Source organism: Schistocerca americana, chromosome X (genome assembly GCF_021461395.2).
Source record: "Schistocerca americana isolate TAMUIC-IGC-003095 chromosome X, iqSchAmer2.1, whole genome shotgun sequence".
Lineage (NCBI taxonomy): Eukaryota > Metazoa > Arthropoda > Insecta > Orthoptera > Acrididae > Schistocerca > Schistocerca americana.
Genome location: NC_060130.1, coordinates 641,271,593 through 641,295,568, shown reverse-complemented (window position 1 = coordinate 641,295,568; position 23,976 = coordinate 641,271,593). Strand labels below are relative to the sequence as shown.

The window sequence follows — 23,976 nt, the reverse complement described above, 5'->3', positions numbered from 1 at the left end:
GATGCAACTGAGTCAATTTTAGCTTGCAAGGTCTCATGATTTTCATGAACAATAGTTTGCAGTTCTTTTATGGCTGCTTCATGATTCTGTAATGCATTTTCATGACGCGAAAAAATAGGTTGGAAATGCTCACAAATTTGTGTTTTTACGTCATTACAGACTTTTTGACATTTCGATTCGATGTTATGTAACTCAGTAGTTAAATCTTCACGTGTTTGTTCAAGCGTGGTGTGAAGATTTTGTTCCATTGCGTCTAACTGTTGCTGTGTTTGTCTCTGGTGTTGTTCCATTGTGTCTAACTTTTGAAGCTTTTGCTGTGTTTGTCTCTGATTTTGTTCCATTGTGTCTAACTTCTGAAGCTTTTGCTGTGTTTGTCCCATTTGTTGTATTAATTGTAATAACAATGCATTGGTGTCTGAAACATGTTCCTCAGTGCTTTTCGGCAGTGAATTTGCACCGGCAACATTCACATTTTGACAAGCGGAAAATGTGTCTTGACTCATTTGAGAAAACGGTGAGGACCCAAAACCTGAGTCTACAGTATTTGGAATATTGTGTTCTGTCATTCCCGATTCCCGAGGCGAGCTGTTGTCGACCGATCGATCGATAATGCTTCCCTGTTCACTACCTGTTTCACTGTCTACACCATTATTTGACGCCCGCTCCATTTCCCTACGCACAGTTACCAAATTACTACTTTGAATGTCTGTTAATTCATTACTCTGCGGCGCTAACACACTGCTTTCGTCTTCACTGTCATTTCTCAGTTTACTTTGGAGCCTAGTATTACGTTTTTCACACGCCATTATTGTCACAATATTTCACACGACAACAGAGAAAAGCACAATTTGAAGAGCAAAAATAAGAGAACACATTAACATAACACTGAAAATAATATCTAGTTAATTGCAGCTGCGAAATACTTGGTGCAAATCTACATGCATGCCACAACTGTTTTACTGTACAACAATGAAAGACTGCAACTACAAAGGAGATCCTCTCTACAATTACGCGCTAGCAATAAACAAAAGCTACACTAATTACACAAACTACAGGAAAAAATCAGAAGATTCCAGTGAGGTATCCTCGGCTAAGGGTCGACATATGAAACGTCCCCTTAGAAAAATTTATACATGACTGTGCTTAAACTGACACACAATATTTTGTTAGCGCAACGCAATCTGACTTTCAAAATTCCCTACAAAAAATGGCCCTGACTAACATTAAACTATACCTTTCACAAATCACTTACCTCACAAAAATCTTCGCTGCTCAAGCTACTGCAATACAGCGAGCGCCACTACTGCCAGCTAAATAAAAGATTCAAACTGTGGAAGGCACTAACTACTGATAGGGATAGTTAGCAAATGAAAGATATTAATAGAGAACAAACAATGTATTTACCTTGATATCATCATATATAAATATAGCAGTTCATGACAAATTTCAAAACTCCGCCATCTCTCTCCCCACATCCACCACTGCTGGCGGCTCACCTCCAACTGCGCAACGCTACGCGCTGTTCACATCCAGCTGCCGCTGCCCAACACTACAATGGCGAGTATTACAACAATGCAAAGCAGCCACAGACTGCACACAGCACAGCCAGTGATTTTCATACAGAGGTGGCGTTACCAATAAAAAAAACCTAAACAGCCTACTTACAGACTGTTGTGGTGCCATTTACAAAGAGACATATTCAGCATGCAAGTTGGAACCTAAAGCTCTTCAATGAAACTATACCTGTGAAGGTGACAGTGAAATATCTAGGGGTAACCTTGGATGTGAAGCTAGCTTGGACCCCTCATATTAAGAGTATCTGCTCCAAGGCAAAAAGCACTTTAGTGAGTACTAGGAGGGCTTGTGGCAAAAACTGGGGCCTAAGCCCTGGATATACACCACAGTGGTTAGACCTAGGATTTCCTATGGGGTCATAGTGTGGTGGAAGAAGGTAGAACAGTGGGTTGCTGCTAAAGAGCTTGCTAAGGTGCAGAGATTGGCCTGCTTAGTCACAATGGGCGGAATTAGCAGCACACCAACCGCTGGAATGGAAGCCATGCTGGAAATGCCTCCACTTCACCTTTGGGTTAAGATGGAGGCAGCAGCTGGGGCACACAGACTTAAAACTGGCCAAAACTGGGTCTCATTTGGATATCCTGAATCGCAAACTAACATAGTGAGTGAGGTAAATATAGGTATGGCTGGGGAAATGCCCACTGACTATATAATAACTCCTAACTGCTTCGACAAGCCTTACAACATAATAACTGGAAGTAGGGAGCAGTGGGAAAAAACAGTTCGACACCATACGGGGGATATCATTTGGTTCACCAATGGGTCGAAAACAGATCAAGGCGTTGGGGCAGGGCTGTATGGGGTTCAGCCAAGACTGGGGAGCAGAATCTCTCTAGGGAAACTGGCCTCTGTATTCCAAGCCGAAATTACTGCAATCAGGGCATGGGTGGAGGAGAATATGAGTAGGTGCTACAATGATCGTAGCATCTACATCTATTCAGACAGCCAGGCAGCCCTGAAATCATTGGCAGCTCCTGCAACAAGATCTAAGATTGTTGCAAATTGCCACAAGGCTCTGGTGGAGCTAGGGGGAAGCAGTAGGGTGTACCTAGTGTGGGTCCCTGGCCACTCAGGGATCTGTGGCAATGAACAAGCCGATAGATTGGCTAGGATGGGGGCAACAACTCCATTTATTGGACTGGAACCTGTCTTGACAATCACCAATGCTATGATCAAATTAGAACTACGGAACTGGCTTAGGAAACAGCATGTAGGATATTGGACCAAGGTCCATAAACAAAAACATGGTAAGGTAATGATGCCCAAGCCATTTTTTAAAAGAAGCTCTGTAATCCTGTGATTGAACAGGAAAGAGATCAAACTCATGACTGGACTGATGACCGGCCATGGGAACTTCAAAAAACACCTACACACAATGGGTATAATGGAAGAGGACCCTAAATGTAGGATCTGTGATGAGTGTGAAGAAACTGCATCACACCTAATCTTTGAATGCATGGCATTGGAGAGTAAAAGATACAGAATCTTTGGGACAACTAGACCTGAAGAAATTGCGTCTAACAAAAAACTGGTAGAGGGACTCCTTGCACTATTTAAGGGCACCGGCTGGCTTTACTAGATATACAGGGAGCGATACCGCACAATAAACCTAGTTTCGGTGCGGGCAGTGGCGGGTTAGACCTAAGCTGTTTTAGCTCTCCTGTTACAATCAAATCAAATCAAATGAATCTTGCAGCTGTGACTTCTTAAACTGATAGTTCGGTAATTTTCAGATCTGTCAGTACCTGCTGTCTTTGAAATTCGAATTATTATATTTTTCTTGAACTCTGAGGATATTTCGCCTATTTCATACATCTTGCACAACAGATGGAGGAGTTTTGTCGTGGCTGGCTCCCTCAAGTCTATCTGTAGCTGTAACGGAATGTTGTCTACTCCTGGGGCCTTGTTTTAAGTCTTTCAATGCTTTGTCAAATTCTTCATGCACTATTATATGTCCCTTCTCATCTTCATCCACGTCCTCTTTCATTTCCATAATATTGCCCTCAAGTACATCTCCCTTGTATAGGCTTTCTATATACTCCTTCGACCTTTCTGTTTTCCATTCTTTGCTTAGGACTGGTTTTCCATCTGAGCTCTTGATATTGATGCAGGTGGTTCTCTTTTTTCCAAAGGTCTCTTACCCCTAGTGATATATGCTTCTACATCCTTATATTTGTCCTCTAGCCATTTCTGCTTAACAATTTTGCAATTCCTGTCGATTTCATTTTTAGACGTTTGTATTCTGTTTCCCCTGCTTCATTTATTGCATTTTTATATTTTATTCTTTCAAATATTAAATTCAATATCTCTCGTGTTACCCAAGGATTTCTATTAGCCCTTGACGTTGTACCTACTTGATTTTCTGCTGCCTTCACTCTTTCATCTCTCAGAGCTGCCCATTCTTATTCTACTGTATTCCTTTCCCCTGTTCTTGTCAGTCGTTCCCTAATACTCTCTCTGAAACTCTCTAGAACCTCTGTTTCTTTCAGTTTATCCAAGCCCCATATCTTTAAATTCCCGCCTTTTTGCAGTTTCTTCAGTTTTAATCTGCAGTTTGTTACCAAAAACTGTGTTACAAATCAATATAAACGATACTATTCACACCCATGTCTTACCAGAGAAGTTTAGCCTGCTGGCCATTTGGAGCACTGCTGTCTCATAGTATAACAAAAATGAGCAGGATTGTCACGACTGTATCTGTAAGACAGTATTAAACTTACAACCACCTGAATCAATTACCTTCATTCAGTTGCACTCATAGACTGGTTTCACTCTAAAGAGTGAATGAATAATTCAATCGATACCCAAAACTATAGCCAAATGAGTCGATTGTTTCTTAAGATTCGACTGAATCGATTGTTTTATTTGAGTTTTCCATATCACTATTCCCGTAGCCAGCAAAATATTCAGATCTGTCCCTGATGGTATATGTGTGATGTCAAATCGGACGTCAAAAATGTCCCACTGCCTGTATATAGGATATGAATAAGCAGTTACAACAGTTGTGGGCCAGCTTGCCTCATGAGAGGATACAATGGCTTTGTGACACCCACACCAACAGAACCACTAGATGCATCCAGGCCAAGGGCGTAATGTCATGCTAATAAGCAGGCTCATACAGTCAAGTTCTTTCAAAATTTGGCTCGATCTTAAAAGCACTGAAATAATATCACATACCTTCTCAACCACTGAAGTTTCATTTCATTTCCTTTCCCTTTCTGATGGCTTCAGTTTTTGTCAGGCAGTGTTTCGCCGGCCGCTGTGGCCGAGCGGTTATAGTCGCTTCAGTCCGGAACCGCACTGCTGCTATGGTCGCAGGTTCGAATCCTGCCTTGGGCATGGATATGCGTGATGTCCTTAGGTTAGTTAGGTTTAAGTAGTTCTAAGTCTAGGTGCTGATGACCTCAGATGTTAAGTCCCATAGTGCTTAGAGCCATTTGGGCCATTTTGAGGCTGTGTTTCTTTCCCTCATATGCTCCATGTATTGCTGAATATTTCTCTGCTCAATACTCTGGGCTTACCAGCTATCGTGGTTCTGGCAAGCAAGTCATGTTCACGAGCCGAAGGAAACAACAGAGACTATGTGTGCGTTTAACAAGTCTTTTCTTTAAGCATTTTTGAGTGTTACTTTTAAAGGCACGGTGTGCCGATTTTGCTACAAGTTTCTGTCTTATTGCAAAAGATGCTACGCTGTTTGTGTGTATTTTGTTTTATATTTTCCACCTGCTTCCCACACTCACAGTTCCCATGGCGATGCCGCAAAACAGACTACGAGTACATGTAGATTTTTATATCTGCAGACAGAACCCAGAGCTTAGCTCTTACCTACCCTCATAATATCAGTGTACAGAGCGACATCACAGGAGTATAATACACACAACTAAACCATAATCCAGCGTAATTTTTCCTTTCACCTTTATCACATGACTTTATTAATTGTAATATAATATCATAAAGGTAATAACAAAACTACTGTACTTTCGAATTACCAATTGTATTTTACTATGTGTGAGACATTGCCTATTGCTCTAATAGGATAATGACAATAAAATTATTATTACTGCCTGTTGTCTACACAGTTACATAACTTTGTTGATATTTTCTGACTTATTTGTAATCAAAACTGTGATATATTTTGATAACATTATTTGTTTTCTGTTTCATAGTTTAAATGTCTATAAATTGTCAATACTTCACCTTATCTGTCTAGTATGAGTCATACTAATGTCTTCCTTCTCCTTGGCTCGATGAGCTACCTCCTTAATAGATTTCGTAATGGACAGCATTGTGTGCAGTGTGATAACATTGAGATATAATCGTAACTCCACTCACTCATTTGTATATTTCATTAAATTCATTTCAATACTAACAACAGTAGGCGCACCTACATTCAGTATTATATCACCCTATCTTCATAATATGAATTTGAATATCGCGTTGAACACAATAAACGCCCATCCACACACAACGATCTGTCTGCGTAAATACCTGCGAAAATCGCATCTGCGCAGACAGATTGTTGTATATCAGCAGGGATTTGCACAGATACGAAAAGTCGAACCATGGCATTGTGTGGAGACCGCCGCAAATCTGGTGCGCGAAATGTGTCTGCCACGTCCACACTGAATTTGAAACATGCTTTCAAAACATGTTTCTCGCTATTTGATGTGGACACCGTTTGGAAAGCTGTATAGAAACATGTTTTCAAATGTTTCGGAACATGGAAACATCTATCCGTAGAAGTGTCCGTACAGAGATCAAAGGAAACCATGTTTCATGCCAGCTACCCCACGTCACCACTACAAGGCGGTCATGTACGTTTACTTGTCACACTGTGCAGTCTGCTGTTTACAGTTGTACCACGTTGTTTTGTAACGGCGTTATCAAGTTTTCCAAGAGAAAAGTAGAATGGGCGAGAGAGCAGATTGTAGAATTGATGTCATTGTACCAGGTGGAGGAACGTTTATGGAATATTAGAAACAAGAAATACAAAGAATAACAACAAAAAACACGATGCACTGCTCAGAATTGTTGCATTTTTTCAGATAAAGAAAGAGTGCGTCGAAAAAAGATTACAGTCCCTTGCCCTGGCGTATGGACGAGAAACGAGAACGGTCGGGCAGGGGTGCTGAAACTGTACCCAAAAGTAATTGGTTTGGATATGCGCTGCTGCAGATCCTCAACGATGTTCGCGATCCGAAGAAACAACAGATGCAGTGGGAAAAAAGGTCTAAAACTATATCTTGCTTTTCTTTATTTGTATTTTGTACTATAGAGTAATATTCATCTATTGTTATTTTGTTACGATGAACTTCCTCCCCATGGGCTTAAAAAATAATCTGCAAAATCCTATCAAAATTGTTTGTTCGTGTTGGAAGCATTCCCTGGTACATTCTGAGGTGCAGTAAAAATCGATGCAGCGTCATCTGGTCTCCATGTGCCTGGGACCATCTCACCTTTCTGTATATCGTAGGAACCAAAGCTACCTTATGCATTATACCACTTTCTTGCCCCAGCATTATGTCTTAAAATATTGTAGAGACACGCAACTGTAAACGTGTTTGTTCATGCCTTCTCTAGCTGCAGCAACATTGGTTTTCAGAATAGACGAAAATTAGAAGCTATGATGCTGAATGTGTTCTCGACAACTATTCTTGCCCTTCACAATCGATACTTAAAAATTCTTTCCTTCGAACCTTTATCATGCCGTCCTGCATACAGTTTCATAATACTTTCCTGTAGTGGAAAAGCGTAAACTACCACAAGAACGTATGGTAAGGCTTTTGTTCCTCCAAAGAAGCTTTCAGCTTGTGGCAACTTCAGGCTCTTTTTGTCATTTAGTTCACTTATGATCAGCCGGCCGAGGTGGCCGAGCGGTTCTAGGCGCTACAGTCTGGAACCGCGTGACCGCTACGTTCGCAGGTTCGAATCCTGCCTCGGGCATGGATGTGTGTGATGTCCTTAGGTTAGTTAGGTTTAAGTAGTTCTAATTTCTAGGGGACTGATGACCTCAGAAGTTAAGTCCCATAGTGCTCAGAGCCTTTTGAACTTATGGTCAAGTTCTTGAATACACCACCATCGAAAATTCTTTCTCGGCAGCCCAATATCTACGTACGAATAGTTGTAGCAAGTGTCAATGACAACAAGCAGCACAATGCTAAATGACCCGTTATAATTACAAAATTCACTCCCAACAGCAACACGGCACTGTAAGGTTATGCACTTCCTATCAATTGCTCTCACACAACGGGGCAATGATGGATTTGGGAGAACTTACATAATGTCTCACACCATCGTTTACAGTCGCTGGCGTATGAAAGAAAGAAATTTCGTTTCAGGTTTTAGCAGAGGAATTTTTGGTTGGAGAAATTGAAGGCGAAGAGGCCGTTGCTGGCCCTCCAACATCAACTCCTCCACCTTTCTAGTAAGACGAGTGGTTGGGAAGCAGGACAGTGGAGCACATAATGTTCTCACGGAATTACTAAAGAACGTTCTTAAGAGATAAGAAGACAAAGTCGTTCTGTGAAAACTGCTGCAAACACGGCGAGCAAGAGCAATAATGAAGCTAACGATTATAGTAATGCAAGAAGAAGTAGATCATTTGGAATGTTTGCAGTCGTCAGTGGGTAAAATGTGTCAGGGAAATCAACTAGAAGTGTTGACGACACAGTCAAGGATTATTTTTAATGATATGTGAGATGATTCCTAAAGAATAAAAATGACGTATATTTACCTGTGCTTTTCAGTTACTTGCCTTTATGTACTCCTTCAGTACTCCCATCAGCACTCCACAAACTTCAGGTACTATTTCAGATCTAGCTTGCTTCGAAATGTGAAATAAATAGGCCAGGGTCTGAAATGAATTTCCTGTTGCCAGTAAACGAAGAGTAACAATAAGTCTTTGGTTGACTGTAATTGCCTTCCTGAAATATGTGGCTTAAAAAAAAAAATAGTGCCACCATATCTGTCAGAAATTCAAAATTGGTATATAACATCCGAGTGAAGTTACGGAAACCAGAGCCGTCTTCAGTATTTAGTTACCGTAACAAGTTATATCCGCCAGTCCTTAGGGGCCCAGGTTCTATTCCCAGCTGGGTTGGGGATTTTCTCCGCTCAGGAACTGGTTGTTGTGTTGTCTTCATTATCATTTCATCCCCATCCGGCGCGCAGGTCGCCCAATGTGGCGTCGAATGTAGTAAGACCTGCACCAAGGTGGCCGGATCTGCCCTGTAAGGGGCCACCCGGCCAATGAAGCTACACACTCACTTTTTCACCTTCCAGTATTAATAGTGCAGCGCCACATATAATTAGTTTCCTCGTCAATAGACATCGCAGTAGACAAATAACATTGCTGATGGTGTGAATACACAACGAAACATCTTTCCCGCTAATGTGGACAGTACCAGAGACAAGAAGTTGGAAACGTTTGCGAAACACAGCAGGAAACAATGTTTCCGACAGAAACATGTTTCCAGTGGCAATGAATTCGCCACTCTACTAGAACTGAGGTATTTTAGTTGCCTTCGTGAAATCCTCTTTCAGGACATCGTAAATAACTTCACATGCACTGTTGCCAGGTATCTTAGCGTCAGCCGCATATGTGCTGTAATTGCTCTCCTCATATTTTTCCGTATTATATGAGAGATTGTGAGCCATTTTTCTTGGTCTTGCTGATTCTTGCATTTGTTTGCAACAGAAGCTGCGATCACAGACCATATAAGAATTTCCTCTATTACGAATTTCTGAATAAAGGAAATTAACTTTTGAGATTGCGGCAGCCTAATCGCTTGCCGCTGCATTTCTTTTCTAGACCGACACACCGTGGGCGAGCAGTGGATGGGAGCTTTTGTCATTTGAACACATCATATTTGCAGCGAATTTGTTACTGCACAGATTTTTGTACAGGTATTTGCGCAAACATATCGTTGCCAGCGTGCTGGTTTTCAAATTATGTCATATATACGTAACATCAAGAACACGATTTCTCCAGACTTATTTGAAGAATTGGTCACAAAAATTACCAGTCCATACACTAACATCCAATTCCGAGTTCGTTATTGAGCAATTGAAAATATTTGATTTTCTGAAACAAATGTGTGTTTGTTTACATACTGATACGTATACATATCTAGATGAAACTCTTTGCCATATGGTTTGACGTTTCTTAATGTGGTCTCTTTATGCTGGTGTTTGTTATGTTTATATTGTTTCGAAATGCGATGAAAGTTATAGATTCTTAAATTTTTAGTGACTAATAATGTGTGATGAGGGAAGTGATTGTACGGATATTTCAGAATTCAGACCTGGTGAAAGGTGGCCGCCCGTTGGTGCTAATGAACTCGATGACGAAACAGTTTCATGTGGACAGAACGATTGCAGGTGAGCGTCTGCTAGCCCTACTAAGAAATGCAAACGTTTACTCGGTTTAGTATCTTTCGTAATTCTGTAAGTAACGTAATACAGAGCCATGACGGGTGTCGCGGATGCGTAATTTCGTTTTTTAATAATTCGGCAGGATGAAGTATTCTGTGTATTAACACCGTGTTTTCTTAAACGGTTTTTCTTTTAAAAGAAATTTTAAAAAACGCAGCATAGGAATGACGATCGTAGATATTGCCAAGCCCCGATACTGCTCACATTACCTTTGTAATCGCGAAAAGACTATACAGAAATGTTGAATTGCACATTGCTTCATTCAACACTGAATGAAATTAAGCTCTATGAGAAGCTCAGACAGGCAGGTACTAGAGATGCTAAAATATCACAAGATTCTCTTAAAGGTACAGTGAAAAATAATGTTAGTATGTCACAAGATTCGCATAAAATTACAGTCAAAAAGCAATGTTAGTATATTGAATCAGAATATCAGGAGATTAGAAAACAAAGTAGATGAGCAACTTATTTGTGTAGAAGTTTTAGAAACTGAGGTTGGAATATATGTGCTATGCATGTCTGAACAGCATATAGTCACAGGTATGGAAAGGGTAAATTGAGGTGGATATATGGTTTCAGCACATGTAAATAGACACACAACATGGAGAGAGGAAGAGTTGCCATATATGTTAAAACTTCTCATAGTGTGAAAAATTTAGAAACACTAAAATTGTATAGAGCAACATATAGAAGCATGTGTATGTGTAAGTTTTAACTAAATAATAGTACATTTATAATTGTAGCAGTGTATAGGTGCCCATTGGGAAATATTCACCTTTTTGAAAAACTTGGATTCTTTGTTGTGCTATCTGTCAGACAGAGGGAACAAATTATTATTTGTAGGGATTTCAATGTAGATTTTCTGAAAGAGAGAGAGAAAGCTTGATCTTGAAGTTATACTTGATTCTTTCAATATGATGTCAGTTATTGCTTTTCTTACTCAGGTGGTACAGGAAAGCAGCACACTGATGTACAATGTTTTTATAGACCTAGCTTAATTTTATCAAATAAAAACTTTCACTCTTAAGAAGTGTCTGTCTGATCATGATGCACAGCTAGTTACAGTATATGACATATACAGTAATGCAAAATAGTCCTCCAAATTAGTGTGTTCAATTAATTATTTCCCGAAGAAAACAGTGAAGCATAATTGTAAGAAACCATCTAAAAAGCCTTGGCTTACTAAAGGGATGAAAATATCTAGTAAACAGAAATTCGAAATATATATTATAGGTAGAAGGAGTAATGATCCAGAAACAGTCAAACATTATAAAAACTCTGCACTGTATTAAGAAAACTTGTTAAAAAGTCCGGAACTATGTGCATTCTGTCTGAAATTAGCACCTCTGATAACAAAATTAGAACAATTTGGAATATTGTTAAAAGGGAAACAGGGCAACCAAGAACACAGGAAGCTTGTTTTTCTATCAAACTCAATGAAAAGTTTGTTAACAAAAAGTCAGGACTAGAAAATATTTTTAATAATCATATTTTAAGTATTGTAGAGAAAATAGAATCCAGCTATTCATTAGAAAATGCAGGGTTGTATATGGAAGAGACAATGCTCAAGTAATTTTATAAAATTGAAATTAAAGCCACCTTTCCTACTGAAATTAGAAAATTTGATCAAAACTAAAGCTCACATGGAATTGATGGCATTTCCAACAGAGCACGAAAAGCTTGTTCCCAACAGAAAACTAGGTTTCTCAGTTGTATGTGTAGTAGCTCACTGAAACAGGGCATTTTTCCTGATAGGCTGAAATATGCTATTGTTAAACCATTGCATAAAAAAAGAGACAGGTCTGATGCTAACAACTACCACCCAATCTCACTTCTGACAGCTTTATCCAAAATTCTTAAAGAAGTAATAGATTTAACAGTAGCTTCACATATTTGTGAAAATGAGGTGCTAACAGGACATCAGTTTCGTTTTCAGAAAGGTTTTTCAGTGGAAAATGGTATATATTCCTTCACTGATAAAACATTAAATGCTCTGAATAACTGAACATCACCATTGGGATATTTTGTGATCTCTCAAAGGCCTTTGACTGTGTGAATTATGAAGTTCTTGCAGATAAGCTTAAGTATTGTGATATAAATGTGACAGTGCATAAATGGTTTAATTCATAGTTCATTTGGGAAGTGCAGAATGTTGAAATTAACAGTACAGATAGCCTGCAAAAATCAGGAGAGTTCTCCAGCTGGGGGAGATACCAAGAATGGTGTCCCACCAGATTCAGTCTTGGATCCCTTATTGTTCTTTAATGACACGCCACTCTACATTAATGAAGATGCAAACCTAATTCTTTTTGCAGATGATACAAGTACAGTCAAAACATCCAACAAACAAGAATTAGCTGAAGAAATTATAAATAATGTCTTTCAGAAAATTATTAAGTGGTTCTCTGCAAATGGACTCTCACCAAATTTTGAGAAAACATGTTATATACAGTTATATACAGTAAACGGTATAACACGATTGATAAACATAGACTTTGAACAGAGGTTTGTTGCTAAGGCAGAATATTAAAAATATGTGGATGTGTGCATTTATGGGAAATTGAATAGGAAGAAACACATTGATGATCTGCTAAAACTATTAGGTTCAGCTACTTACACTGTTAGAGTTATTGCAAATTTTGGTGAGAAACATATCAGTAAATTAGCTTGCTCTGCCTATATCCATTCACTGTTTTCGTATGGCATCATATTTTGGGGTAATTCATCAAGAGAAAAAGTATTCTTTGCACAAAAGTGTGTAATCAGGATAATAGCTGAAGCCCATCAAAGATCGCCTTGCAGACATTTATTTAAAAAACTCAGGATATTCACAGTATCTACATAATATGTATATTCAGCTATGAAATATGTTATTAATAACCCATCCCAATTCAAAAATAATAGCAAAGTGCACAGCTACAACACTAGAAAAAAAGACGATCATCAATATTGTGGGTTAAATCTGACTTTGACACCGAAAGGGGTGAATGATGCTGCCACAAATATCTTTGGTCATTTAATATTGATATCACATGTGATAGGAGCTACGCTTCAAGATTCACTGACTTAGTATAGAAATATGGTTTCAAATTGAATTTCTTTGAATCTACCGGCAGGGTGCGATTTGTGCTATTACCAGTGGGGGGGATGTCTTAGGGGGTTAGTAGAATTATATATGTTACTAGCTTGGACCATGGCATTACGCATGGTGAAACAGCTATTTATAAATAAATGTTAATGCCGAAATTCACTATTGACGCGTATGCACTATCAGAAAAGCCATCCCTTGTTATATCTTTAAAAGTACATTATAGGTAAAGCATATTTACAAAATCATCTACTTACGGGTACAGATATACGAGGGGAATTCAAAAAGTAGAGGCACATTTGTGAAAAGTTGTACTTATTCTGGTGACAGAAAACTGAAACATATTAATAGTATTGATATTAAGACTTATTAAAAACTTTCAGTGTTCGGCTCCACAAATTTAAATTATATGTAAAGTTTTACTCCAGTGCGTGGGAAATAAACATCCCAGGTTGGGATGCATAAAATAAAACCAGAAGAGGCAATGGTCTGATGCAGAGGGGGTGGGGGGTGGAGAAATCCCCCCTGTACCCCCCCCCCCCCCCCTGCAAATCGCACACTGTCTACCGGAGACAATGGCCAATCAGCAACCTGTATTGACAATGTTCTAACTAATTATGTATATAAATTCTGCCTAGATCTAGGTATTTCAGATCATTGTGCATTATTCATTGAGCTGCCACAGACAGACAGGAACATTTCACATATGAGAATCCATATGAGCAGGAATTTTAGCAAAGAAAACTTGCTGATATTTGGTAAGAAGCTAAAAGAGAAAACATGGCCTTTTGATATTCTGTCTAAAGTCATGAAAAGTTTCAGAAATTCCTAAATAGTTTTCTTGGTGTCTTTAATGAAACATTTTCACCTAAACTGCGCAGCAATAAAATGACAAATAAATTAAAGTGGATTACTCAAGACATAAAAATTTCCAGTGTAAGGCAAAGGAAGCTGTACAGAGAACCAAAGTACAAAAAAATATTGATTTCTTTGGATATGTTAGACTCTATAAAACCATAAAACCATTTTTAAGAGATGTCAAGGCAGCAAAACAGGCTAATTTTAAATCATAAAAATAAGACAAAGGCTATGTGGTCAGTCATTAAATCTGAGTTAGGCAGTAAAGCCTGTAACCAAGGAATTTCAAAAATTGACATTGAAGTAAATGCTGTTATATGTCCAGCTCAAATACCAGAGAACTTTAATGAATTCTTTATAAATGTAGCAATGTCTGATGTGGGTTTAATAAATTAACACAACAAAGTAAATCCCTTTGGACTAAGTGGAATCTCTGAAAACTTTACAAAATCCTTAAAAGTTTCTGTGGAGGAAGTAGAAAATGCTATTCTAACATGAAAAAACAAAAAATCTGCCGGTTGGGTTGGAATGGCCTCCAAAGTTATTAAAGTAGTTCACAATAATAAATCAGTGTTTTGAAGAGGGCAGTTTCCTACAGGTACTGAAATATGGTTAAGTCAAACCACTCTTCAAGAAGGGATCATGAGAGATCACGGAAAATTATTATGTTACCTCAATTCTCCAAATCATATGTAAAATATTTGAACAACATGCTGTTGCCCATATCCAAAACGTCATTGCAAAATCTTCTGTTATTCTAAACAATCAGTTTGGAAAAACACCATTGATGCAACGATCAGTTTCATTCAGAAGATAAGTACATCATTAGACAAGAGAAATGAGGTGGCAGGAATTCTCTGCGACCTCACAAAGGCGTTTCATTCTGTAAACCAAGCATTGCTTATTTACAAACTTGAAAAGTATGGCATAAGTAGCACTGCCCTATAATGGCTTCAATCCATTTATCAAACAGAAAAGCAATGAGTCAGTATCCCTTTAAAAAGCACATATTATTTTTCTGACCCGGGGGGGGGGGGGGGGGGGGGGGGGAATCTCTCAGGGTGTTCCACAAGGCTCCATATCAGACCCAGTCCAATTTCTCTTCTTTGCCAATGACTTGCCATTAAATATCAGCTCTCCATCAGTTCTGTTCACAGATGATACTTCTGTCTTAGTTGAAGATCAGGATTTGGAAAAAATTCCCAAATCTTTGATCAGTACCTTAGAAACTTGGTTCAGCTAAATGGGTTGAGTTTAAACTTATCTAAGACTCACATGATACAATTCAAAACCAAACAGTCAAAATGTGAGCAGGTTAAGATTGGTCACAACAGCCAGGATATATAAGAAGTTGACTCAGTCAAATTCTTAGGTTTAAATGTAGGTCAAAATGATAGCTTGCAGGCACACTTTAAATACCTAGCAAACAAACTGAGCAGCTTTGCGTTTGCAATGCAAATATTATCAACTGCAGCTGCCATGGACACATGAAAAGTGGCATATGAGAGCTACTTTTTTGGGGTAACTCAACAAGCGTAGTGCGGATACTAAAAATACAGAAAAAAATCGTGTGAAATATGCACACTGCAAGTCATAAAGAACCGTGTCGTACATTATTTAGAAAACTTAAAATATCAACTCTGCCATCCCTATACATATATATGATATTATTGTATTTTTGTACAGCAGATGTTATTAGTTAAGGGAAACCATTTTGTCCATTCGCATGATACTAGAAACAAAGACTTATTTTTCTCCCCATCCACTGCCTCAGACTGTATGCCCAGGGACCTCAATTCATGGGAATGAAAATTTGTGGTAAATTAAAAGGGAACAAGTTGATGCAGATGAATTTAAGTCCACTTGAAAGAAAGCTATACGAGGTACTGACACTGAACTGTTATTACTCAGTGGATGAATTCATGCAGGACAGACTAGAAATTTGAGCTGAATACAATGTGTTACATGTTCCAAGAAATATACTTATAGTGCTATTATTTAATGTCATGCTATTATTAATTAGTGTAAAAATCATTGTAACTGTATTAAAAATTTTTGACATGTCTCCTGTCTGCAAACCAAATGGATTGCAAATGTAAGTCTTGAGATGAATAACATACAGTTCACAATTTGCCCAATATCATTAGAAGTCTGGCAGATGCCAACCAACATAAAAAAACTTTCTGAATTACCGCTCCTTCTGCTCAACAGATGAATCTTAGATATGAAGTAGTAACTGAAAAATATAGTGTGTAAAATATACACACAGTGAAGACCCAAAGAAACTGGTGCACCTGCCTAATATCGTGTAGGATCCCCGTGAGCACGCAGAAGTGCTGCAGCACGGTGTTGCATGGACTTGACTAATTTCTGAAGTAGTGCTGGAGGGAATTGACACCAAGAATCCTGCAGGGCTGTCCATAAATCCGTAAGAGTACCGGCGAGGGGGAGGGGGGGGGGGGATCACTTCTGAAATGAACAGCATGTTGCAAGGCATCTCAGATATGCTCAATAATGTTCATGTCTGGGGAGTTTGGTGGCGAGCAGAAGTCTTTCAACTCAGAAGAGCATTCCTGGAGCCATTCTGTAGCACTTCTGGATGTGTGAGGTGTCACATTGTCCTGCTGGAATTACCCTCCGCCGGAATGCACACTGGGCATGAATGGATGCAGGTGATCAGACAGGATGCTATCATACATGTCACCTGTCAGAGTCGTATCTAGACATATCAGGGGTCCCATATCACTCCAACTGCACATGCCCCACACCATTACAGAGCCTCCAGCTTGAACAGCCCCCTGCTGACATTGAGTCAATGGATTCATGAGATTGTATCCACACCTGTACATGTCCATCCGCTTAATATAATTTTAAATGAGACTCTTCTGACCAGGCTGCATGTTTCCAGTCATCAACAGTCCAATGATGAGCCCAGGTAAGGCGTAAAGCTTTGTGTTGTGCAGTCATCAAGGGTACACGAGTGGGCCTTCGTCTCCGAAAGCCCACATTGATGATGTTTTGTTGAATGGTTTGCACACTGACTATTGTTGATGGCCCAACATTGAAATCTACAGCAATTTATGGAAGGGTTGCACTTCTGTCATGTTGAACGAGTCTCTTCAGTCATTGTTGGTCCCGTTCTTGCGTGTGTACATTTTGTGTGTAATGAAAATTTATGTTAAACTGGCATGTTCCACGTGTCATATGAGCATGTATACAAGCGAGTCTTCGCTGTACATTACCATGTTGTAGATCCAGCGTTTCATCTGTCAAACTTGCATATGGATAATTGTATACCACCAGCATTGAGTATCTCACGTATAATTCTCATACATACATTATCCAACTTTCAGCATATTTTTTTGTTTTTCTTATTGTTGAATTTTAATTGACCCAAGTGCCACGTATGTGGGTAAAATTACTTCATTATACTTATAATTTCTTCATTCAAGAATTTAAAATTTTAGCATGTTACCTTAGTTGATGTGAAGATTACATATTTCCTTTTGTCTTCAGGTTTACACCAGAAGAGAAAAGGTTGCGAGATCTTGAGGAGCAGCATGAGTCACTTAATAGTGCACTTATATCTCTGACAACACATTTTGCACAAGTGAGTATCTTCAGAGATTCAACATTCTTAGTCAGCTATTGTTGAGAAGTGACAAAATTTAGAATTGATCCTCAGTATATTGCACACTTGCTAATGCTGTTAGTATTTTTACCAAACACAGCACCAGAATAAACCCAAATCTGCTTGTGTTATGTGCAAACACTCAACTTTGACAAAAGGGAACATTCCACATGGGCATCCAGCTGTTCGACAACTTCCCAATACATATAAATTCTACTGAAGACAACACTCAGTTTAGTAATTTCGTGAAGTCCTATTCGTTGGCACTTTTTTACTATGTAAAAGAATACCTAGAAAAGTAATCTTGCTGGTTATGTTTAAGTGCGAAACCTGAACTGCTCAGTGAAGGTAACTTAGTCAGTCTGTTGCAGTGTATTACAATACCGTAATCTACCCACAATAGAGTTTAGCAATGTTAACCAATTTTGTCTGGCATCTGTAACACATTTTTTACTGTCAGATCACATGGATTAAATAAATGAATAAATAAACACCAATTATTGCATTGCTTTATGTTAATATAGTTCATTGTAGATTTGTAATACATTTTTATTGTCACGTGTACTCAATTTCACCTTTCCCTGGGTACCTCAGTGGGATTTAACGTGTGCCATAACAACTCATACCAAAAATTTAGCAACATTTTTTCTCGCTTTTAGTGTTTAATCTTCAGTGGAACTAAATCACGGAAAGTATAGCAGTAAATAAGGTTTAACTGAAGTGTTCATTACACTGGTTTGCCAACTCACAGTAAGAGAGCCACCTTTCGACTTAGCCTGAACATTGGGCTAAGAAAAAAAATGGCTCTGAGCACTATGCGACTTAACTTCTGAGGTCATCAGTCGCCTAGAACTTAGAACTAATTAAACCTAACTAACCTAAGGACATCACACACATCCATGCTCGAGGCAGGATTGGAACCTGCAACGTAGCGGTCGCTCGGTTCCAGACTGTAGCGCCTAGAACCGCACGGCCACTCCGGCCGGCATTGGGCTAAGCTACAGATCTTTATCTCACCACATCTACGATTTTTACATTCACTTTCATTGGCTTAGCCAAAACATTACCAGATTGTCCCCTTCCTGCTTAACTTATACCTCGTGCTTCACTACAGATCAGTCTCTCACTAAAACCTACATTCCAACAACTAATATAGATGCAAAGAAAATATCAGTTTTCCGTTCTCTTTCTGTGTTCAAGTGTATGACGTTAAGTGCCACTTCGGTTCAGTTTACCTGCAGAAAACTGATCTTATAAGTTTTTAAAAAATACGAATAATGATATTTACTAGAGCACTTTTTTATGTGTTATAATATCGAACCAATGTATGATATTATCCTACACTTCACATACACTGAACGCTGCCTGTATAAACTCCCGTTTGTTTTTGCTGTACTGCCCTGTATTATGTGGGTATGAACAGAAACTAGTTGCCATTGATCATTGTATTCACTGAGCAGCTTACTGGTGTTCCAAAATATTACTTACTTTTGGTATTTACAGAAGGGCATGTAGTAAACACTACTGTCTGCTAATATAAATTACTTTATTTTGCTACCAGTTATAATCATATGGTATAATGCTCAGTCACCTTAGGCATATGACACAGATTCATCTGTGATGTCAGAAGTTGAATGGTCATGATCAAAACTAGTAGCAAAGTAAAGTGCTTCATCATAGCAACTATTGGCATCTTCAACAAGACTTTCTTTCAGTACATTGAAGCTTTGTGGCACTGTTCTGTTCACAGTACTGTATTGTACTGAACTAACATACTGAGACTTAGATGTAAGATATTTGCCTCTGACTGCTGATGATAGTTCAGGCCTGAGTTTTTTGAAATACTTTCTTTGAAGAGTGGGGAGCTATAACGTAGTTATTCCCTATTGGAATCTGCTTGTGAATTATGAGGTGCTCCGAGCGGCATATTGTCATATTCAGATTTAAAATGCTGATAACTTTTCTGTGTATGTAGGACAGAGACAATTCTAATGCGCTTTGTATAACAGATACAGATGCAATGCGTATCATCATTTAAGTACATATTTTAATCATACACAAACAATTTTTATTGAATTGACATATTTTACATGATACAATTTGTTATTTAGAACACAGCAAGCTGTCATAGTGTATAAGGCTTTTTTTCATTTAGGAAAATCAGGTTTTAATTCTATCTGGCCATCCAAATTGATTAATGTGGAAGCCAGGATGCAAAGGACATGGCCAATTTGCTTTCCTAACTTTCTCATATTCAAACGTGTGTTCCCTCTCAAATTAACTCTCGTCAGTGGGGTGCTAAACCCTGATTTCCTTTCTTTTCATGAAATGTATAAATAACTGAACTTATCCTCAGCAAAAATTATTTCTGTACACTTGTCAGGATGGTCTGTCTCTCTCTCTCTCTCTCTCTCTCTCTCTCTCTCTCTCTCTCTCTCTCTCTCTCTCTCTCTCTCTCTGACGACCTATCAGCTCTTGGCTAAGGATCGTGGTTTAGTCTACACCAAGTTCCTTTGGGTTGCTGTTAGTGTCATTTGTGATGGCCTCATTGCTGAATTTCTCAAGTTTTGCTCTGTTGGAGGATTAGAAACAACACTGAATGTTGATCAATAGTCTTTATGGGACACTAGATGAGGATTCAGCACCAAATGACAGGTGGCATTTCACCCGTCACAGAGAACAAATGTGGAGATGATGTCATGTGTCCCTGTTGTCACTTTTAATCCTCATCGTGAACAGTGTTAACGGTTAACACACGTGAGACTGAGGTCTTTCTTTAGTAAATGTGTTGATGGAAAGATTGTCATATATCACATTGGATGTGTATGTTGAAGTAGCACAATGCTTAGATGTCAAACTTAGACTTTATCATCAAATGATAAAATATGCAGAACTGGTATAGCATTGTTCATTGAATATATACTTGTTCCCCCGCTGTTAGAGTGAATTATGGAAGTAACTGTCACACAAGAACAGAACAATGTATTAACACCTTACTGCACATCAGATTACTTCACGATGCTGTCTTGGCTTGACATTAAAATTCCATGCCACTTTGACACTCATAACCAGCATTTTATCATATGTGATAGCCTGGCTGGATATAAACAGTGTATCCATAGCTGAGCAGGGATTACACAAAAGTGCTGTAGATTCAGTTGGTTTGTGGCTAGTGGCTGAGGCATTTCAAGGTAATCACTGCCTTAAGATCTTTTTCCTTTTTAGTTAGGGAAATCGTGTAACATTTTTCAGTAAGGTTAATTCAGAAAACTCAAAAAAATTTCAGACTTAGGCCAGTGTCCCTTCATACAAAGTTACATACCATATGGTTATAATTAAATTAGAATTATATTAATACCTTCAGCTGCTAACGGGCCTTGATATATATGAATGGGCCCCCCTGCGGGTTTGGGGGTTAGAATAGGCCCGCGGTATTCCTGCCTGTCGTAAGAGGCGACTAAAAGGAGTCTCACATGTTTCGGCCTTATGTGATGGTCCCCTCTCGGGTTTGACCTCCATCTTTCTAAATTTATCCGAAGAGCGAGCCAATTGGGGAAGGGCGCCTTACATGGTGCACTGTATCCGTCGTGCAATTAGACTTTTAGCCGGATTTCTCGTCGTTGCACTGGTGTCCCGCTCGTTTTCGATCTCTTGGGTGAGGATACGTCCCTGGGTGCGATTACCACGCTGCACTCTGCAGTGTTTCTTTTAACTGCGACGACGACCTTGGACATTTTTGCACCTAAGATCCAGCACGGTAGCCAGTCCGTTGTGGTGGGGCCGCCATGTACCCTCTTGGTTGTAGCCCCCTGACAACACAGGGATCGCTCTACTGATGCCTGCGCCGTTAACTCCCCACGTATGCCAAGGAGTAGATGCCTATCCTCCTGGGGTATCGGGACTCCCGGCAACGGCCATCCTGCCAGGTGGCCTTTGCTGTGGCTGGGTGGCGCCCGTGGGGAGGGCCCTTGGTCGGAGTAGGTGGCATCAGGGCGGATGACCCGCAATGAAGCGTGGTACATCATCTCTCGCTGGCGGCCAGCTGCCAGCAGTCTCTAAGTGTTCTCGGGCTCAATTTAATGCTCAGAAGTACGATCCGAAAACGTTCCCCTCCCTGGCCACGCCGTGGGAAGAGCGTAAGCCTCAGGATGGAGGTAACAATTATTCGCCCCGATTCTTAGTTTGCACGAGAGCTGATGGGGAGTCTTTTCTCTCCACAAAGCCTCAGTTCTTTGTCGAGCATTTAGAGGACAAGTTTGGGGAGGTGGAGGGCTTGTCTAAAATGCGCTCTGGGTCAGTACTGATACAAACGGCATCCTCCGCCCAGTCACGCAGGTTACTTGCTTGTGACAAGTTGGGGGATGTTAACGTTACTATTACACCACATAAGAGTTTAAATATGGTCCAGGGTGTTATTTTCCATAGGGACCTCCTTTTGCAGTCTGATGACGAGCTGCGCGCCAACTTAGAACGTAGAGGTGTTCATTTCGTCCGGCGCGTTCGTCGGGGTCCGAGGGACAATCAGGTTGCTACCGGTGCCTTCATCTTGGCCTTCGATGGTGATACGTTACCGGAAAAGGTCAAGGTTGGTCTACCGATGTGACGTCAAGCCCTATATCCCTCCCCCGATGCGGTGCTTCAAGTGCTGGAAGTTCGGCCATCTGTCTTCCCGATGCACTTCCAGCCTCACATGTCGAGATTGCGGACCCCCATCTCATCCCGATACTCCATGTGCCCTGCCTCCCATCTGCGTCAACTGCGGGGAGCACCATTCACCTTGCTCGCCTGACTGCAAAGTCTTTCAGAAAGAGCGCAAAATTATGGAATATAAGACCCTGGACTGGCTGACCTATACTGAGGCCAAAAGGAAATATGACAGACTCCATCCTGTGAGAATGACATCTTCTTATGCAACTGCTACAACAACTGTGCTAGCCCCATCAGTTTCGAGACTTCCAGCCAGCTCGATAAGCAGTAAGACTCCTCCTGCCCCCTTGCCCGTGGGGGGCTCTACCCAACCGGTTGCTCCTGCACCACCTACCTCAGGAGCAACCTCCTCCCACCCGTCGGGGACATCCGTCCCCGCTTCTCAGCTGGAGAAGCGTCTAACTTCTTCGGCTACTCTCGCCCGTAAGAGTTCCCTTGGGACCCTCCCTTCCCAGGGTTCCACCAGCGGGAAGGATGACGGCCGCCAGTGGCATAAGTCCTCACCAGCGGCCGGGCGTAGGGCTTCACGATCCTCCTCTGTCCCGGAGACTGAATCGGTGAAGCCTTCCCAGCCGGTGAAACCCAAGGTTCAGCGAGAGAAGTCCAAGAGAAAGACCTCTAAGGCCAAAGAACTTGCGGTGGCACCAACCCCACCGCACCTTTCGCGCTCTGCGTCTGAGGATGAAGTCGAGACTCTAGCGTCCGCTGAGGACCTTGATCTCGCTGGTCCCTCAGATGCCATGGATGCCTCTCGTACGGGTACTGAATCGGTGGCAGTGAGTGAACAAGCGGCATAAATTGCCTTCCCAGTCCTTTCACGCCTTTCTCAGCCATGGACAATATCATCCTCCAGTGGAACTGCGGCGGTTTTTTCCACCATCTAGCTGAGCTCCAACAACTTATCAGCCTTCACCCTTTCTTCTGCATTGCTCTTCAGGAAACTTGGTTTCCAGCAATGCGAACCCCCGCCCTCCGTGGCTATCGGGGTTATTATAAGAACCGGGCAGCATATGAAAGGGTGTCTGGTGGCGTCTGCCTCTATGCCCTTCACACTCTGCACAGCGAGTCTGTCCCTCTCCAAACACCTTTAGAGGCTGTCGCTGTTCAGGTGTGGACGCCACAGGCTGTTACCGTCTGCAGTCTTTACCTTCCACCGGATGGTGATGTCTCGCAGCATGTCCTGGCTGTGCTGATAGCCCAATTGCCGCCACCTTTCTTGCTATTGGGCGACTTCAACGCCCATAACCCTCTGTTGGGTGGGTCAGTGGCTACAGGTCGAGGCGCCATCGTTGAGCATTTATTGTTGCAGCTCGATCTCTCGATTTTAAATGATGGTGCCTTCACACACTTCAGTGTGGCGCATGGCACATACTCCGCCATTGACCTTTCAATCTGTAGCCCTAGCCTCTTACCGTCTGTCCAATGGAGTGTGCATGACGACCTGTGTGGTAGTGACCACTTTCCGATCTTTCTGTCACTACCACAGCGTCACTCTTCTGGGTGCCCTAGCAGATGGGCTATGAATAAGGCTGACAGGGACTTGTTCTCCTCCACTGCCGCTCTTGAGCCTCTCTGTAATGACGACATTGATGCGGTGGTTCAATTGGTCACCACCGGCATCGTTACTGCCGCCAAATCTGCCATTCCCTGCTCCTCTGCGTCCCCTCGGCGGCGGACTGTGCCT

At 40.7% G+C, this 23,976-nt stretch overlaps 1 protein-coding gene across 1 annotated transcript in view; it reads left to right on the top strand.

The window, feature by feature from the left end:
• Nucleotides 1–9,729: 9,729 nt before the first annotated feature.
• The window catches only part of LOC124555409 (RUN domain-containing protein 1), a 177,851-nt gene continuing 163,604 nt past the window's right edge, over nucleotides 9,730–23,976 (top strand). Inside the window, exons 1-2 of the mRNA XM_047129306.1 lie at nucleotides 9,730–9,954; nucleotides 17,471–17,564. Coding sequence (XP_046985262.1) covers nucleotides 9,833–9,954; nucleotides 17,471–17,564 — 216 coding nt within the window. The 5' untranslated portion in view covers nucleotides 9,730–9,832. The remainder of the gene's footprint in view (nucleotides 9,955–17,470; nucleotides 17,565–23,976) is intronic.